At 38.6% G+C, this 20342-nt stretch overlaps 1 protein-coding gene and 1 long non-coding RNA gene across 2 annotated transcripts in view; one reads left to right on the top strand and one right to left on the bottom strand.

Annotated features, from left to right (window-relative positions):
* The window catches only part of Patl1 (PAT1 homolog 1, processing body mRNA decay factor), a 27278-nt gene extending 12247 nt beyond the window's left edge, over nt 1–15031 (bottom strand). The window contains exons 1-10 of the mRNA XM_046445674.2: nt 14886–15031; nt 12896–13007; nt 6337–6554; nt 5971–6051; nt 4996–5190; nt 3961–4062; nt 3428–3517; nt 2990–3207; nt 1700–1789; nt 52–232 (exon numbers count right to left, since the gene is read on the bottom strand). Coding sequence (XP_046301630.1) covers nt 52–232; nt 1700–1789; nt 2990–3207; nt 3428–3517; nt 3961–4062; nt 4996–5190; nt 5971–6051; nt 6337–6554; nt 12896–13007; nt 14886–14900 — 1302 coding nt within the window. The 5' untranslated portion in view covers nt 14901–15031. The remainder of the gene's footprint in view (nt 1–51; nt 233–1699; nt 1790–2989; nt 3208–3427; nt 3518–3960; nt 4063–4995; nt 5191–5970; nt 6052–6336; nt 6555–12895; nt 13008–14885) is intronic.
* LOC124093277 (uncharacterized) overlaps nt 14403–20342 on the top strand; it is an 18502-nt gene continuing 12562 nt past the window's right edge. Inside the window, exon 1 of the long non-coding RNA XR_006851900.2 lies at nt 14403–14828. This is a non-coding gene — a long non-coding RNA (uncharacterized LOC124093277). The remainder of the gene's footprint in view (nt 14829–20342) is intronic.

Below are 20342 nucleotides of genomic sequence, written 5' to 3'. Positions count from 1 at the left end.
CTAGCCTAAGGGGCCAAAATGTTATTTTCAAAACTAGCACCAAGTATTTACCTGGTAATAAAAATCATCCAGGTAGGGATCAGTGCTTTGCAGCTGCATCATTTGGATTTTAGAGACCCAATCTTTTTCCCGCTGCAACATGAGATTGGCATATGGATCTTTTCGAAGATGATCTTGATGACTGCTCCTGTGACTTCCTCTATCTCCAGCCCCATTGATATTCCGATGCTGACTGAAAAACATATGCCACATTCACTCTAAGTAGGCATATTAATTATTAATTAATTAAAGGTTATAACATTACAGGAATCAAACAGGCCAATTAAAAATCAAGTCTTCAAAGGAAAGAGCTATGTAGTACATACTCAAGGAAATAAAACTATATGAGTAACAAAGATCTGAGTATCTTACCACATACTAAATACTTTTACTTATGGACTTCTGTATAAACCCTAAAGAACCCTATGAAGCAGGTAGTTTTCTTTTCTCCACTTAAGACAACAAACTTACAACTTTGCCAAAAGTGACACTTCATAAGTTTTGCCTGTCTGATCATGTTAAGTGGTTATCTAATTTTAATCTTGCATTTTTTTTTGAGTGAGTTTGACCATGTTTTCATTTCTATAAGCCACTTGTGTTTCTTCTATTTGGAGTTGTATGTTTCTGCATGGCTTTTGTTATATTAAGGTCTGATATTTTTAATAGTCAAATGTATTAATCTTTCCCTATATAATTTGTACTTTGGAGTATTATTTAATAATCCACACTGGTTTCTTTCTTCTGAACCTGCAAAAATATTCTGGAACATTTCTGAAACTGAGAAGGAATCACACACTCAAAAAACAATAAAATGGATGGTTGAAGAAACTTCAGAGTTTATTTTTTTCTTTTCTTTCTTGCTTTGCTCATGTTATTCAAGTACTCTACAACTGAGTTACACTCCAAGTCCTTTTTTATATTTGAGGCAGGTTGTGCTTGAAACTATGATCCTTCTGTCTTAGTCTCCTGAGTAGCTAGGCATGTACCACCATGCCTGGTTTATTCTCTTCATTTTATTTAGATGCCTAATTATGGAATTACTTTATATGAAACTACAAAGGCAAAGGCTTTATCTGTCTTGTGTGCTTTTTTTAAAATCTTCAAAACCTACCACAGTCCACAATACACAGATGGGAGATATATGTAAATGTATACATTTATATTTGTTGAATAAAAATTAAATAATTTTTATAGAAATAAAGAATGACCACTGGGTTCACATTAAGACCCAAATGTGAGGCTGGTCACTACATTTTTTTCCTCTTTTAAAAATTTTTTATTGATTTGATTTTTAAAATTTTTTTACATACACGACAGCAGTGGAATGCATTACATGGTCACTACATTTTTAAGATTTAATTCTGAACTGAAAGTCAAAGAAAATGTAGTTAAAGAGAATGCTAAGAACTTGGTAAGGTTCTTATAACCTTTAAAAGAATTCAGAGCTCAACTTATGATCAACAGAGTTAGAACAGTTTGGTAATTTGTTGATAAAATCTTAGTAAAGCTAGTGTGTCAAAAACATAAAAATGACAGCATTTGTGACATAACTTTACCAGCAAAATCAGCTTCATACTAAGTAAACTAAGAAAGTAAACTAAATTAATAACATTTTGTTACACTGTCCAGTAAACCACCAAGGAATACACTGAGTACTTACTTCCTGTTCTGCTGCTGTCTCTGATGCAAGAGCCGCCGGTGCTGTGGATGAAGGTGAGTTGTGTCTGGTCTAAACATTGGGGCCTGAGATCTAAGAAAAAAATGAAAAAAAAAAAAAAGGCCTTTCATTCTGTCATCCTGATGATCTGAAGTTTTCACAAATGCTATCAGAACAGGATAACTTCACATAGGTTCAGTAGGGACTGCCAAGTGTATTCTAAAGAGACTCTAAGTAAAAAAGTCACTTTTTAAAAACCTATCTTCCACAAAGACCAGTTCTCAACTAAGAGGATGATCATGAAATCTCAGGAAATTTTTTAGAAAAAGCATGTGATTTTCTTTTTGCTCCTGTTTAACAGTGTTCTCTCAAGAGGTTTATTTGCCTTAAAAACAAAAACAGAAGTCTCCAAAGAAATTCTGCATCAAGACTGGAACACAGAAGTCTTGCCTGAATCTCCAGCCTGCCAACATATAACATTTCAAACTCAAGAATGCAACTTCAATTCTTAGTGATTTCTGGCCTGCCCTATAAATTTTTAACTTGCCAGCTTCCACAATCACATTTGTTAATTCCTTAAAATAAAATTAACCCTTTCTCTATTTTTTTCCTACTGGTTCTATTTTTCTTGAGAACCCTGATAATACAATGTATGTAATAAAAAACAATTTTATCAAAGCAGGAACTTGAACTCCTCTTGTTATAAAATCAGAAGGTAGAAGTAAAAAATGTAGCAGATACCAAGACTTGCCAACTTATCATTATTATTTTTTTAAACTTCTCATTATTCACATCTCTCATCCTTACTTATGATTCTTAAGTGATCAATACCATGTGTGCATATCTTAGTGTGTGTTTGTAAAGTGGACATGAAATGAGAAGTAAAAAACTTTAGAAGAAATAAAAGGTGAGTAACTTGTAACGTATAAATGTGCACAGGATGCATGATTCTTGATGATGACATAAGAAAGCCTAAACTGTCAAACCCCGACTTGAGGATCTCAAAATATTTCACTTACAAGATACATTCATATATGTATGTGTGTGTGTATGTATGTGTGTGTGTGTGTATTTTTGGTGGGACCTAGTGATGAATATCTTTATTTATTTATTTTTATGTGGTGCTGAGGAATGAACCCAGTGCCTCACAAGTGCAAGGCAGGAGCTCTACCACTGAGCTACAGCCCCAGTCCTCACTTAAAAAATATTAAGAGACTTTTATATTAAAAAACTAAATTGGAATTATCAAGAGACTTAGCTGGCAATGGGTAAACATTGGCATGTTTTATATACCTTAGGTTTTGCAGATGAGGTCCTGGGCCGGGAGGGTGCTGCTGTGGAGGTGGTGTTGCAGGGGGTGGAGCACCAAAGAAGGCACGGAAGCCTGGTGCTGGGGGAAGCATCTGCCCAACTCGCCCTTGCAGCAACTTGGGATTCATGGCAGCAAGAGGACTACCAACAAATCCAGGGACCCGTGCAAACTGGCTGGGAGACATCCGACCAGGCTGTAGCTAAAAAGAGGAACAAGATCTTAAGATTGAGTTAACCTTAAATCAGCAGTAAGCTCACCTGCTTGCTGAAAATTGAATACTGTTTCCATCAATAACTTTGTTTTAAAAACTAAAGGCAAAAATAAGAGACAGTGGTGTTTACTAACAAAAACATCTATGTCCTAATGAACCTTAAGACAGTAAGCGGGTTCTTTATGGATAGAGCTAATCACAGGCTTACCTGTGCTCCTCCAAGAAGCTGTGCTCTCTGGAGGGGACTGAGAACCGGAGGAACAGTAGGAGGAAAAGGGTGACCCAGGAGGGAAGAGTTCTAAGGAAAAAAATAAAGTAAGGAAACAATTATATCATGAAACAGGTAAATCAATGTAATAAGGGAACTCAGTAGAAATGCAGTATAAACTTAGATTGTAAAATTCTCAAATTGTAGCACACACTACTGAAGAAATAAAAAGAATAATGCTAGAAATTATGAAACATTATGGCCACATAAAACAAAAAAGAAATTAGAATGAGAGTTGAAGTTAACATGAAACCAGATGACGAGAAAGAGCTTAGATTTTTAAAGAGTAGTGCTAAGAAACACATAAACTATGTCTTCTGACCAGGGGACCATAAGACCCAGAAATTCAAGGATGGAGATTATAAAATTTAAGTGTTCCATAGGAGATGTTAGCACTTCTACATACTGAATCACACAGGCAGTGACCACAAAGTACATACTTCACTTTTTTGTTAGACTGTAAAGAGACATACCGGGACACTGCAGAGCTGGTTTGGAGACATCCTCTCACCATAGGGAGCAGGATAACGTGGTGGCATTGGGGGCCGAACATGGACAGGCTTCGGACACAGAATCTATTAGGACAAACATATATACAACTACACTCAATGAAATCAGTTTTTCTTCCACCTACACTCCCTCCCCTCAAGTACTGGTAGAGACACAGAACTCAATGCAAAGCCCTACTTCTAAGCAGACTGCTATAACTATGGATTCAAACCCAGAACCTTTGATAACTTCCTCTCACAAATCAAGAAAAGTCTGAGGAAGATTTAGCTAATTCTCCAGTTATCCCCACCCTTCCATGCTATCTGAGGGAGATATCAGCAGATATTCTGACTTGCAAATTCTCTCCAAGAGGATGTATTTTGGTAGCAGTGAGGGAGAAGGAATGATAAGAAAGCTGGAGGATTAACTAAGTCCTATTCTGAAGCCTCTGTGATATGGCCGCCATGCTCAGCAATTTCATGATACATTGTGACTCCACCATTTATTTCATAGATAATTGAGCCTAACTAGGCCATACCAACACCACCCTCCCCCCATACCTTCCAAATTGGCCTTCCTTTTCAGCTGCTGGTTTCAGGTGGAGGAAAGTCTATGGAACAGGACTGCACAGGCTCTAGGGAAAGCAGGGATATCTTAAAGGTAAAAAGGGATGTGGACAATGCTGAGTGTTCCCATCCCCCCCAGCTTTCAGTTATCTCTCTGCCAAAGTGTTGGGCAGCCAGTAAAACACTTTAAAAAGTACATAAGCCCTAAATGTGCTTAACTACCCTTTTCCTCCCCCAATTAAAAGGCAGCAGCAACAACAGCAGCAAAGGCTATTCGGGAATGTGTCTCTTATTTGTACTAACTTCTCTGCTAATTGGCTATAATTGGCTATTTTGCTTTCTAATCTAAAGCCTACCCAAAATCTCCACCCTCCTCCCAGTATCACCCATTTCCCAAATAATTTTGCCCAGATGCCCAATATCCTGGGCTGAGTGCCTGTTAATGAGAGGTACCTGTTGGTTGAAGCTGGGTACAGCCATCTGCTTAGGTGGGGTGCCTATGGGCACAGCTCTAACTGGAGGACTCCCAATGATAGGTGAAGTTGAACGCCTTGGTAATGCTCGCTCCGAAAGATCCCGATCATCTTCTGGGCCCTGTGGGGGCCTCTGAGGCAAGGCATACTCTAGTACAGACACTGTAGGCATTTCCTAATGAGGAAGTAGTTAAAAAAAAAACCCCAAAACAAACAGAAATTAGCTAACTTGAAATGTTTTAATAATCTCTACAGATGTCAAAAATACTTTTTAAAAAAATTTTATAATTTATTTATCTATTTATTTACTTTTGGTACCAGGGATTGAACCCAGGGGTGCTTAACCACTGAACCACATCCCTAGCCCTTTTTATTTTTTTGAGTCAGGGTCTCACTAAGTTGCTTAGGGCCTCATAAGTTGCTGAGGTTGGCTTTGAACTCAAGATCCTCCTGCCTCAGCCTCCTATATCACTGAGATTACATGAATGCATCACTGCACCAGCTTTTTTTTTTTTAATTCACATGTAGAAAAATTCAGTCTTTGGTATACAATTTTTTTGAGTTTTGATAAATACATAGAAGAGATGTTGCCTCCAGAGAACAATTTTATCACTCTGCAAAATCCCCTTCTTTTGTTCTTTTACTGTTAATGCCTTGTGCCACATCTAACCACTGGCAAACCCTGATCTCTTCTCTGTCCCTGCCTAGACTTTTAAAATAATTTAAATCATATACTGACAACATGAGTTCCAATGGCTCCCTCTCAATTTTTACCCTGGGGGCTGATAAAGGGCACATCAACAGAGAGAGCCGTCTAAGTACTGGATGCAGTAGTTGACATAATACTGGCAAATGATAAATATCGACATGTTCACAGTAAAGAAAAATGACAACAGGAGTCAACTTAACATTTTATAATACTAGTAATTTTATATAATGAGAAACTTTTTAATACCTGAGCAAGAAGTGGTCCTCGGATTCGCCTCAGAACTTCGGATCCATCCCAGATGCTGGAATTCAGACTTCCTGGTTGAGGCTACCAAACAAACAAACAAACAAAACACATATATACAAATTCTGCAATACTGTGAGGTCTCTGGGTGACTCATCTGCTATTAGGGAACAAGGGTCCAAGGTTTTTACTGGCAAGTAGTTGACAAGAAATTATAGTGCTCCAGAACACACATTATTCCCCAATTTTATTTCCAGAATTACTATCATCAGTAATCATATTATGAATTTTCTATGACATAAGTGATAATGGCAAAGCTCAATATTTTAATAGTCGACTATAGTTCTCAAATAAGAGTAAATTACTCACTTGCAAAATTGGCCTGGTCTGCACTGCCTGCATAATAGCTGGATCTTCTAGTTCATTTTCAATCACCATCTTAGTGAGTCTTTCTGCCAAATTCTCCTCATGGTCACCCAACAAGTCCATCTCATCCCTTTCTCCATTGCCTGTTTGTTCATTAACTGCCACTGGTAGCTTCTCTTCCAACTCAGCCAGGCGTTCATGTGCTTCCTGCCAATCATCATCTATAAGACAATAGCGTGGTATAAGAAATACAGTTCATATCAAAACAAAGGTTTTATATATAAAATTCTTCCTTTAACCAAATGATAACCCAGCTCCAGAAGATAGACAGCAAATAAAGCTTCCATTTATTTAAAGACATGAAATAAGGTTGAAACAAGGAACACATAAAGTGGGCTTTTCATTATTAAGAACAAAAAATACAATGCCAAGAACAAAATTTGGCTTAATGACTTAAAACATTATCAGTGGTGTCCAAATTACAGTCTGAAATTGATTTCTAAAATGGTGATACAAAGTCAGATACAGTTGCATATGCCTGTATTCCCAGCTACAGGAGCAAGGCTGGGACAGGAGGATTTTAAGTGCGAAGCCAGCCTCATCAACTGAGTGAGACTCGCCTCAAAATAAAAATAAAAAGGGATGGGGATGTAGCACAGTGGTAAAGTACCATTACATTCAATCCCTAATACTATAATTAAAAAAACAAACTAGCGACACGTAAGTATAAGACCACCTGTTGGTTTTGAGATTTTACAATACTCCACACAAAAACTTCAAAGGAAAGTAAAATCTGTAGTACTAGTATAACTGTCTCTTAAATTGTAACTGCTATTTTCTTTACCTGATTTTTTAAAAATTTATTTTTTGTGTAGACGGACAGAATGCAGGGACCTTCTCTCATATAGCTTTTTCATTAAAGCAGGGGAGAGACAGATAATAGACAATAAAAATAATGAGGAAGTAAATTAGATACTGTATTAGAAGATGCAAAATGCTACAGGAATATGGAAGAAAGGCAAATCGAAAAAAATAGATATTCAGAAGAAGTCTGCACTGAGATGACATTTGAGCAGAGACTCAACGAATATGACAATAAGAGGGTAAACAGTCAAATGGAAAGGAATGAGCAAGAGGGAAGAGTAGAACAAAATAAAGTCAGAGTCTGGAGGAGGGAGGTTATTCAGGGTCTTCGACTCCACTCCAAAATGGGGCAGAGCTGATGGGTTAACTTTTGAAAGAATCACTAAGGCTACTGAATTAAAAGCAGATTAGAGGAGAAGTGTTGGGGGGAATGCTGGAAGTCAGGTGGCTACTGTAAGGGAGTATCCACTAGCCAAGGGAGAGGGGATGAAACTTTGACTAAGGCCAATTCCTCTTCTATTTTAATTATGTCTTTGCTATTCCTGCACATTGCTATTTGGTCTGCAGCACTAACATTGTTTTCTTATTTATTATGCTGATATAGCATTGACTTTTGAGTCCCATTACCACACAGACTAAAATCTTGTGAACCCTTCATCAAATTCTCTAGAATGAAAACTCTCACTCCAGTTCTCTTGGATCTAATCATTCTATTCTATTTCTATCATAAAAGCACTACTCACAATTCTGCTTCTTTTAGCATTCAAATGCAGAAACCTCTTTCTCCTCATTAAGCTTTCCAAAATATTTAAATTTTCATCTCACCTATACGTGCTACTTTAATGCACATAAATGTACTCTTCTGTATAAGCTATGTACTCTATTCTTACTTTAGTTATATGTCTTGTATGTTCTATAAAATTCCACATTCAGGGATAACAGGTAATCCCCTTTGTAGCTAACACAGAAATCTATATTGTCTTCTTTCTGTTTACAAATAAAATACAGATTAAAAAAATTCAAACATCACAATATATGACTTAGAATGTGAAAGTTCTTCATAATTCCACAGCTCTGTTCAGATTTTAAGAATGCAATCTGTAGTTTAACTTGATTCTTCTTGGATATACTTTCAAGCATGCATACGTGTATACACATATAACTGCTGAAAATATTATCTCATTCTTTTAAACATATATGTAAGATTGCATTCTATTGATGAACTGAATTGTAATTTATTCCCTACTGAAAAACCATCTGGATGATTTGCAACTTTTTACTATAACAATCAATACCATAAATAACCTTATACATACCACAGCATCTCAAATGAATATTTAAGTAGGCTAATTCCGCTGCAAGGTCAGACTAAGCATTTAAAATTTGCTATTTTTATAATATAATAATATATCACATAACCCTATTGATCCAAAAAGCAAGGGAAGTGGGATTTCAAATCTACAATTGTGTTATCCCAGGATCCACTGTCTGCTCTTTAGTCAATGTGATATACAATATAGGAGCTATGGTAAGGGGTTTCTTAAATAGGGATCACTTTGCCATTTCTGTAATAAAGGCTGTGGGCAAGAGTCACAAAATATCCCTATCTAAGCCTCTAAGATATGTGTTTTCATTCTTATGTGGAATTTTCTTTCCCATCCAAAAGCTTCCTCTTACAAAGTGCTTAGTCAGGTGGCACTCTTCCTCTGAAATTTCCTCTTACAGAAAAGAACTTGAAGTAACCACTTCATTATAATGGTCTCAATAAACATACCTAGATGTGCTTAAAAAAGGGAAAAATCCATTTTAGATGAAAATTATAGTACTAATTTAAATGACCAGTCATCTGAAACGTTCTTAAGGAATAGTGTAATAAATGATTGTGACTTTAATATTGGTGTCATCCTTGCTAAAAAAAAAAAAAAAAAAAAAAAAAAAGTAAGCTGAAAAAGGATAATTTTTTTTTTTTTTGAAATGTAACAGCTATGCCAAGAAGAGTGGGGAGTCTATAATCCTGAATTCAGGATTAAAACAATATATATTTTTAAGTTTCCCAAATTTAAACCATTAATTTGTTAGTGGATTAGTTTTAATGTAGTAGAGTTCTAAATTATCTTTGGTAGCCACTCCCCATATTCATATTTGCTAACTTTACCAGATTCTACCAAATAATTTATTTGCACTTAAAAATAACATTTAAAAATAGTCTAAATAGTCATGTTCTGTAAAAATGGACATATTGTGAACTGACTATTGCTTTTTTTTTGGTACTGGGGATTGAACTCAGGGGCACTCAACCACTCAGCCACATCCCCAACCCTATTTTTTTTGGGGGGGAGAGGGGGTACCAGGGATGGAACTCAGGGGCGCTCAACCACTCTGCCACATCCCCAGCCCAATTTTTGCATTTTATTAGAGACAGGGTCTCACCGAATTACTTAGCTCCTTGCTGTTGCTGAGGCTGGCTTTGAACTAGTGATCCCTCTGTCTCAGCCTCCTGAGCTGCTGGGATTACAGGAGTGTACCACCATGCCTGGTGACTGTTGGCATTTTAAACATGGATGCAAAGGAATCTATGCCATAAAACATTGCCAACATTATTTTTGGTTGTTCTTATGAAAAAAATCAGGAGAGGACTCATGCCCTTAGTTTGAAAGAATATTTCACTCTGTTACTTCTTCAAATGACCTAAAAATATAGTTACTTAGATGTGCCAACACTTGACCTTATTGCATCATTGGTTAAAAGGCTAAAGCATAGGCAAAAGAATAGCAGAGAAATGAAGGAAAAGGAGTATCTGTATTCTTCCAACTAATGACCCTGTACTGTGATGTGGGCTACTGAACTCCACGCTGCTTTTTCAAACACTTATACTTTAATGCCTCCCAGGCCTGTCTGGGATATTTCTGAATGAAAAGAAAATAAAAAGGAAATAGAAGTGATTTAATTTTAAGGCAATCTCAGTCCCCAAAGATTACAGCAGCTATCAAGAAAAGGGAAGGAGAAAGAATGAGAAGCCCATCCAAGCAAAGGCAAGAGATTTCCAAAGATTCCCCAAAGACTGTTTTAACATAACTGGTAATTTATACTGACTGTATTTATTACTTAATCTCTCAGTAACTCTGCTTCCTCATTTGTGAAAATGAGGATAATATTGATAACTACCTCAGAAGGTTACTGTGAGAATTAATAACATGTAAAACAATTAAAACGATACCAAGCACATAATAAGAACCATGTAAGGTGTAAACTTTTATTTTCAGAGAATGAGTTTGGGATCACTCTAACACCATTTATTGCTTCGAGATGATGCAAACTTTTTTAAAGGGAGTAGACCAATGATTAGTGTCCTATGGAAAGGTGATATCAGAGCTTTTGTAGCCAGTGACCTAAAATATCCACGGTATAAACAGGTGTTGTTCAAGATGTCAGCTCCATGAATTAAAAATTATCAATCAAAACCTATGTCAAAGATCTAACATTTCATCTACTGGCTTAAACTTCCTCTACCAGCTAAATCTGTAAGAAGTGTGCCAAACATATCACAGGTAGACTTAGCAATTTTCTTTTTAAAATATTTATATAAAGATGTTTTGAAGAATTAAGATTTTCACCTTACAATTCAAGTATACTACACTCTCAATGAAAAGCGCTCACCTGTGACATCTTTTCTCTATTATAACCTTGGCCAACCAAGAAGTCCTTCTTAATACCCTTCTACCCTATGGTACAAAGCAAACTAACCATATGCTATTTCACTGCCTTTAATTTTACTACCTGTTCTTTCACTGTGCACCCAAGAGCACTGTGGACTTATACTTCTTTCCTATCATATAAAATACAGTTCTGCACATTCTAATATTCTTTTAAAGGCAATATTCTTGTCTTGAAGGAAAAACAGAAACTCCGGGGGGTGGGGAGGAACTGCCCTTAGCACTCTGGAAGTCCATGAGAAGGCAGGACCCATTTCTCTCTGTCCAAGTTCAAAACTAAGGAAGGACACATTACTATGTTGTTTCATCTTAATATAGTAGCAATGAATCAATTTCAATTGACCAATTTCATCAACTGAAGAATGTGCTGAAAAATGATTTAATACCCAGTACATGTTTTAAAAGAAAAAGTTTAGAACCAAGAATACAATGTTATGACTTTTATTGTCTAGGTTATTATGCAATTTGCAATTCACATTAGTTCCCTCCATTTGTTTCTTATTTATTTATTTATTTAAAAATTTTTATTGTTGGTTGTTCAAAACATTACATAGTTCTTGATATATCATATTTCACACTTTGATTCAAGTGGGTTATGAACTCCCATTTTTACCCCGTATACAGATTGCAGAATCACATCAGTTACAACTAGTATGGCAATATGTAAATCAATGGATGTGTAGTTCCCTCCATTTGTAATTCTATTCTTCATAGCTTTCCCTGCCATCTCCGTGGAGATGGGCAATCTCATCTCCTAAACTATGACTACAATCCATAGGATCTTTATTTCCTTTCTGTAATGAGTCTAGTTTATACTTTTAACATTCTTCTTGCTGCTCTAGATCATGACAAAGTCACAGTTTCTACTTAATTTTATAAATGGAAGACTAGTAGTAAACTTTTTCATTTTTGCCAGTTCATTCAACTCTGTGCAAGCTTTCACAAACCTAAGCTATAAAGTCATCACAAAACACTATCCACTATAACTTTTATAAAACCTTTGTTTTTGATACTAACACATTGGTATCACCCACTGTTTTACATTTCCTCTTCTTCCTTATTTAATTTTGAATATTTGTTGCTGCAATTCTAAAGAAATTACAAATATTGACACACCACAATATAAACACTGCTATTGCTGCTTTCCAACACTAAGTCAAAACAACAATATCTACATTGACTCTGATCTATTCATTTCTTTAAAAAGTATAAATTTCTAATACTTAGTTAACTTGCTCTAAATTTGTTCTAAGTAAATTTTGTTCTCAAATGTAATCATATAGCCTTGCTTCTTAATTGTTTTATCCCAGCATTTACAACTCTGTAGCTTTAAGTCTACTTTAGCTCTTTTAACTTTTTTCAGCTCTTACAATATTTAATCTATATCTGGAGATGGATAAAATTTCATTTGTTTACAATACTTTTCAAACTTATGAAGATTTCCTATTGCTAAAATTCTTGGAATTAAAAGCTTTTTATTTTATTAAATACAACCATGTACTGGTGTTGGGCTAAATGTAGAACATGCAGAATACTAGAATCTGAATTCTCTATTAGTCCATGAGTTTTCCTTAGGTTACATCTTCTCCAAATAAAAATTCCTTTTATTTAGAATTATTTAAAATCTCTTTCAAATGTCTATTGATCTAAACATCTGAATTCCTTACGGTGGCAACCGAGAATCAAAACCAGATAGCTGGAAGACATAGGGCTTAGAGAATAAAAGATGACCAACCAGAAGAGCACAATAGGAGGATGAACTATTCTGAGTAAAGGACATACTATTCTCACCGAGATCAAGATTAACTTGCCAAATTAGTGAATAAGGTTACTCCTTCTAAGACAAAGTATTTGAGCAAGAGATGAAGATGAAACTATAAGCCTCTTGGGCTGGAGTTATAGCTCAGTTGGTAGAGTGCTTGCCTGGCATGTGCAAGGCCCTGGGTTCAATCTCAACACATACATACACAAAAGATGCCACTTACCAACTGCACCTGACCCAAATGTATCATCATTGAACTGATCAATCTCCTCATCTTCTTCTCCCAGGCCCTGAAATGCATCTTCATCTTCATCTAGAGGACAATCCTCCAAAGACTAAAAAAAAATGAAAAGAAGTTTTTCATGAAATTCAAATTCTCATTTATAATGTTCTAAAAATGTTCACCTTATCTTCTCAGTGAATATAATAGTTTTATTATGACCTTTTGTAAAGATGGCATTTTATACTCCTCAATTACCCTGACATTGGACGCTTTCAGTAGCTTGTTTCTGTTTCTATTCTTTATTCCTTACTTGAATTTTCCCCAAGCATCTTTTTTCTTTACTTTATCAAGAATCTAATGATAGCATTTTCTCATGCACACAAGAAATTAGGCCCACAGTATCCTTTACATCACCGGGTGGAACAGAGATGAAAATTTTCAAATTGCCAAAATGAGTACTTTTATGTATCTTTTTTAACTAAGTTCACATCTTTATCATTATTTTCATGCTGGGTTTTCAACAATTTCAGTGTTCTCTTTTAAAACTTTCTTTTCATTTTCCACCTCTTCACTTTGCTTTCTATAGGCCTAAACTCTAGTGAAAAAAAACAGAAATGAACTCTAGAAAAGCCATGATAAACACAGGCAACTCACTTTTCTGATTAATCCATTAACTATCGTGTGTGTGTGTGTGTGTGTGTGTGTGTGTGTAATGAAGTGCTGAGAATGGAACCCAAAGTAGTAGGTAGGTGCTCTAGCCCTCATTAGCATCATTTGAGAACATTTTTGTCTCAGGTTCTGTGCTAGGCCCTAGGTCCTGGATTCTTAAGTGGCGCCGCAGAGACAAATACCACTTACCTCAAATAGTTTGTTGTGAGGATCAAACAAGGCAAAGACTGCATATTGCTAAATAAAACCTAGATATTACCATAACACTTTCGGTACATTCTGTTTGGACCTGCCACCCCCCTCCCCATCTCTTCAGGTTTACTCAGCTTAATCTCCAAGTTTCCTTTTGGCAACTTCTGCTCATTGTATCTCATCATTCTCTCCATGTTTATACAAAGTCAGTTAACACTTTTATCAAGTATCTGTCCTTACTGGCCTTTCTACCCATCTTAGGGCCCACAAACTTCCACAAAGCAGTCTGCCACCACATCAGAGGCAACTTCCAGCGCACTCCCTTCCAAATCATCAAGATCCACTTAACCAAAACATCAAGATCGACTTAACCAAATCGCTGCTTTTTAAAATTGAAATGACTCTCAGGAATCACCTAGATCAGTCCTTCCACTTTATAAATCCAGAAACCTTGTGTCCAGCGATTAGGAGTGGCTCAAGGTCACTAAGCGAGTGGGCGATACGGTCTAGACTCCACATTCTGGAGCTGCTGCATTCCCCTCCGACGTCGTAGCCAAACCCACAGCTCACTCCACTCGTCCAGAAAGAACTTCAGCTGGACACGCCCCCTCCCGCTCGGAGCGCTCTCCTAGTAAACAGTCCGGGGCCCCAGCCAAAGGGCAAGTCCAGGCGCCCTGACCGAGGGCTGCCGGGGTGTACAGCGTGTACCCGTGGGTAACCCGGGAGAAGGGGGCTGGTTCTGGGTAGGCGGGAAAGTCGTCTCCGGGCATCCCCGGGTGGTTCTTCCTAAGAACAGCCACCCGGTGGGTGCAATGCTCTTCCCTCCACCGCCCCTCCCCGAGTGGGGGCGACGGGCGGTCAGGTTACCGCACTAACGGGCCCTCCCCACCCCAAAGCAGAAGCCAACTCTCCCCAGCGGCATCGGATGGGACAGTCCCGCCCCCCAAACCTCAAAGCTGGTTCCCAGACCTCGGACTAAATCCGCGACCCCAGGTCGGGGGCGCTGCGCTAGATCGCGCGACTCCCACGGCTCGCCCCCTCCCCCCAGGAGCACGGGACCGGAGCGCGGAGGGTGAGAGGAAAGGGGCGCGCGAGGAAGGGGGGGCCACTTCCGGTCGCAAGAGCTTACCTCGTAGCGGAACATTCTTGGGGAAGGGGGGAGGGAGCGGGGAGGGGAGTGGGGGAGGGAGGGAAAAAGCGCTGACTCCCCGGGCTCCTCCGCGCGCGGGTCCTCCACCGGCTCGCGACCCCTGGCCGCCGCCGTACGCCGGAACGTGCGTGGGAACGTGCGCAGGCGCGCCTCGGGCAGGGCAGCCGCCCCGCTCGGCGCCCGGCGGCGGCGGCTGCGCGGGGACGGATTTGGCGTCCCGCTTCCTAGTCTCAGCGGCGGGAAGGAGGTCCCGTGGTGAGAGACTGCGCACGCGCCGTCCGTCGGGGGCTTCATAGCTAGCCGGACTGGCGGCTCCGCCTCTGATTTCTCGGCTTTCTGCTCCGAGCGGAGAAGCTAGTCACGAGTTTCCCGTCACCGACGGGGCGGAGAAAGTCCTTGTGATTGTCACAGGATGTAGTTCTGCGGAGTCCTGGCCTTAGGTCGGGTGCGAGGAATAGAGGCTCCTGGGTTAGTTTTGCAAAGTCCAAGGCACGCTTTTCGGGGTTCCCGGGGGTCTTTAGGGCACGACCCTCGCCCGTGGAGGGAGAAACGGAGGCCAAGTTTGTGGTCCACGGAAGGAACGCTGAATCTGCAGCCGGTCGAGGCTGTGATTTATGCGGCTCAAAGTGATGACAGCGCCCGGCTTTAAAAAAGCCGAAGTCAAGTTCCGAGAGGTTTAATGAGGGTGATGGTGATGGTTTTAGGCTCCTGGAACTTCAGGCTCGCGGAACGGGAGATCCTTTGAAGGGAAGCACAGCCTGGGGCTGCGGGTCTCAGCCGGCGGCAAGTCAGGGGCCCTGAGTGCACCTATGGGTGACACCACTCCCTCTGGATTAAGCCCAGGAAAGGGCGGGTCCAGCTTCTAAACCTTGACAGCCTGGTTCCAGAAATCTGGTGGTTTGTTACCTATATAAGTTCTTCACGCCCTTTCAAGCCTACTCAAATCTTCTCTATTCCTGGAGGAACCAAACTTGTACCATGAAGAATTTATTCTTGTGGGTTTCACAACCCCTTTCTCCTGTTGTCTTTAAAACGCCGCCTCGCCTAAGAGTGGCATACTGTGAACTCCTTCCACGTTGGTGTGACGCGCCTTAGTCAGAGGTGGAGCACTGGAAACATTGGATTTGGAAATTACAAGTTCTGGGTGGGAATTGGCGCTTTGCCACTGGCGATGAGACTTTGGGCAAGTTTTCTAAACATCTGTGAAACTTCCTTTTTTTTTTTTTTTTTAAATAAAATGGGTTTAATTATGTCTGCCTCACCCAGTAGTGAGTCAACCACATGATGCTGATGTTACTAATAATAATGATTAAAGTCCGACTGGCTCTGCTAAGTGCTTTATGTGGATTATTTTGTTGAATCATTTCTTATGTTCACCCCATGAGGTAGGTACTATTACTTTCTCCACTTTATAATTGAGGAACCTGAGGCTTAGAGACATTAAATAATTTGTTTTCAAATCACCCGATGGCAAGTGTCAAACTTGGTGGTTGAGATATTTCTGATTCCCCAGCCCAGTCTCTTAATCACTGTACCAAAATAACAAAGGCAAATATTTACATGAGTCAGGCCTGAATCCTAAAGACTAGAGCAGGCCAGGGATAAGAAAATTGATTTTCAAGCATGAGCATAACATACTAGGTGCAGTGGGTCTTAATTACTGAAATTTTGGTGCTGTGTAGAGGACAAAACTATGGTTCAAAGTTGAATCTGTTCAGCCAAGTGTTTTTTGTAAGAAAATTTTGAATTGGAATATAGCCGTATTAATTTATTTAAAAATTGTCTTTGGTTGCTTTACTCCCATAAAGGCAGAATTGGGTAGTTACAATGGAGACCATGTGGCCTGTAAGTTATGAAAATATTTACTATCTGGCCCATTACATAAAGAGTTCACTGATCCCTGACCATGTTTTCTGATCATTGCATTAAAAATTAATAGTAAAAATAGATAAGAACAAAATTCCTTATTTTTCCATATTCAGAAATAGTTCATTTTCATATTTAGAAGTTTAAAAATCCCTCCCATTGATGGACTAATTAAGAAAATAATGGATCACTGAGTGATAAACACTTTTTTAAAGTTTTTTAGTTTTAGGTGGACACAATAACTTTATTTTTTTTTTTTTTTGTGGTGCTGAGGATTGAACTTAGTGCCTCATGCATACTAGGCAAGTACTCTACCACTAAGCCTCATCCCCAGCCCCTGAATGATAAACATTTTAATGTATCAAAACTTCTGGGGTACAGCTAAAGGAGTTTACATTAGAGAACAGGAAAGCCTGAATGTAAATTAACTACAGAATACACTAAAAAAAAAAAAAAAAGTACAGGGGAAGAGCCTGTGGGGTAGTGCATGCCTATGATCCCAGCAGCTTGGGAGGCTGAGGCAGGAGGATTTCAAATTCAAAGCCAGCCTCAGCAGTTTGGCAAGGTCCTGAGCAACTTATTTTGAGACCCTGTCTCAAGATAAAATATAAAAAGAGAAAGGGCTGGGGATGTGGCTTAGTGGTTAAGTGCTCCTGTCTTCAATATCTGGTATCCAAGTAAAAACATGAAAGGAAAGAAAGAATGCAGAGAAACCATTGAATGAACAGAAAATGGTATCAGGGTTAACAAAATTTCACATTTTTTCTCATGCAACACTGGTGTGAGGGAGATTAAGAGTCCCTTTGAGAGAATAATGTATTTTTTTGAGCTGTATAGTAGGCCCTATTTTAAGGTAGAGTACAAGTTCTTTTTACAGGTGATTCTTTAGACACCTCTGGGGAGATTGTAGGTGGAAGAAGAGAAGACTCCTGCAGGTCAAGTACATGAAGGAGATTTTTTTAAGCCAAAAAAGAACATCAAATAATGAAAGTCAGTAAGCTACACTAGCTTGCTTTGGTGTTATCTGTGCTTTCTCTAGGTGCTGTAAATAATCTATTTGTTGTGTTTAAAAACTTTACATTTTTTTAAGTTGGAAAAAACACATACCACAAAATCCTACTTTTTTTTTTTCTTTTTCTTTAAGTACTGGGATTTGAACCCAAGGGTACTCTACCACTGAACTACGTTGTCAGCCCTATTTATTTATTTTCTTGTATTTTAAATTTTCTGGTACTAGAGATTGAACTCAGGAGCAGTTTAACACTGAGTTACATCCCTGCTCCGTTGTTTTGAGATAGGATTTGGCTAAGTTGCTTAGGGACTTGCAAAATTGCTGAGGCCAGCCTCTGATTTGTGATTATCCTGTGTCAGCCTCCCAGTGGCTGAGATTCCAGGCATGACCACCACACCCAGCATGCCTTTTTATTTTGAGACAGGGTCTTGCTAAATTACCATGTAAGGCCTCAAAGTTGCAATCCTTTCTCAGCCCGTAGGCATGGATCACTGTGCCTGACCAAAATTTACTTTCTTGTGAGACTTAGTTTCAAATGATGTTTTCATCAAGTAACATCTCTATAAGTGATTTCAAAATTTTAGTATCTATCAAAATCACCAAGGGAGTTTGTTGAAATATAGGCCTCATTCCCAGTTTCTGATTCAGTAAGTCTGAAGTTGGGCCTGAGAATTTGCATTTATAACATATAATAGGTGATGCTGAAGTTGATGTTGCTGATGTTGCTAGTTCTGGGACTGCACTTTGAAGAATCCCGTTGTCCATGAGTGCCTTAGGAATTGGAGAAAAAGCTGTGGATTGCACATAGGGTAATTTTTAAAAATATTTTTTAGTTATAGTTGGACACAACATCTTTATTTTTTAAATTTACTTTTATATGGTGCTAAGGATCGAACCCAGGACCTCTGTACATGCTAGGCGAGTGCTCTATTGCTGAGCCACAACCCCAGCCCAAGGGTAATTTTTTATGTAGTCAAAAAAGTTAAACCTAGAAAGTAATGGCAACAAATCTTAGGAAAAAACCAATAATCCATATAATGAAAATATTTACAAGAAAATGTGGTAAATTACATATGGCTACAAATTCATTGACAATTGTCTTATCCAGAGATGAAATGTAATTGACTCTTTACTGAAATCTGGACTAGACTGAATGCTTTGACGAAAGGATTATGGGAGAGAAGATGCTGTCTCCTCTGGGTTTGATCTTTAAGGAGATTGAGGCCCAGCATGGTGGAGCATGCTTGGGCCTGCTCAGGAGGCTGAGGCAAGAGAATCTCAAGTTCAAAGCCAACCTCAGCAACTTAGACCCTGTCTCAAAATAAAAAGCAATGGGGAGGTAGATCAGTGGTAGAGCACCCCTGGATTTAAAGAAAAAAAAAAGATTTTTGCTGGTAAAATGAGAAAATGTTTTAAAGTTTAAGTATTTCTTTATGTACTAAAGATGAAAAATAGAGATCTCACTAGATAAACTATGGAGAGCAACAATGTGAATGAGAAAATATATAGGCCCTGGCCTCTTCTCTTGGATCCACAAAGGTGGCAACTTAGGTCTTGACAGTAAGAAACGATTGTAGGGACATCTCCTATGTAAGTATCTTCTTGACTGCCATTTAGAGGTAAGGAATATAGGATGGTTTTCTGGGGTAAATAATGACATTGGAAAATAAAAACAAAAAGCCACTTGTACATTTTTCAGTTACTTAACTGTCAAGAAAGGGGAGCTTTTGGTACCATTGCTTCCATTATTTCCTCTGACTTTGGGAAGTACATGGCAAGGAAAGGGGTATAAGAACTAATCCCCATATTATTTGTACAAATCCTAGGAAAGCATGATGCTTCACTTCTCCCTGGACCCCTCTCAGTGAGAATAAGTATATTTCTTATTCAACATTTTATTCTCATCACAACATCTACTTTTACTCTTAATAGTAATCGTTCAAACATTTTTGAGTTCTTGTAATGATAAGCCAATATATGGAACTGAAATGGCAAAATAAAAACACAGTTCTACCTACCTGTTCATAGGCAATACCATTCATTCACTATACCTTGTTGGTTCAGGCCCTCTTCAGGTAACCTTTAGCATCTTCTTACTTTGATTTTTGTTTGTTTGTTTGATTGTTTTTTGGTGTGTGTATTCTGTAGAATTACCACAGTAGTTTGAGTGGCAGCATCCTCTATAAAATATATGCTTGCCCATTCAACCAACAGCAGTGGCTGCCTAGCAAATGAGAACTGGGAAACTAAGAGGCAGGAGTAAGGGAGTCCTAAACAGCCCCTGCTGCCTATTTCTGTTGGCTCCCTTGGTCTAATGATTACTAGAATGTTTTCTATGGCATTGGTTGGACTCCTGTACTCACCTAAGTAGGAGAGGATAGTTTAGCTTTAGATTAAGCCAAAATTCAGACCCCTCCCTGGGACTCCTGTGCAGACCTTAGCTGTATCCCGTGTTTTGGACAACCCTTGCCAAACTTGTCAAAATTACTGAACACTGTTAAAAAGTCCCGAGGCATTCTGTTAACACAGAAGCCGGGTGGAAACTATAAGGATATTTA

This window comes from Marmota monax, unplaced genomic scaffold (genome assembly GCF_021218885.2).
Source record: "Marmota monax isolate L192 unplaced genomic scaffold, Marmota_monax_Labrador192_F-V1.1 WCK01_AAM20220418_F8-fsc00038, whole genome shotgun sequence".
Classification (NCBI taxonomy): domain Eukaryota; kingdom Metazoa; phylum Chordata; class Mammalia; order Rodentia; family Sciuridae; genus Marmota; species Marmota monax.
This window is presented reverse-complemented; position numbering and strand designations above follow the sequence as displayed.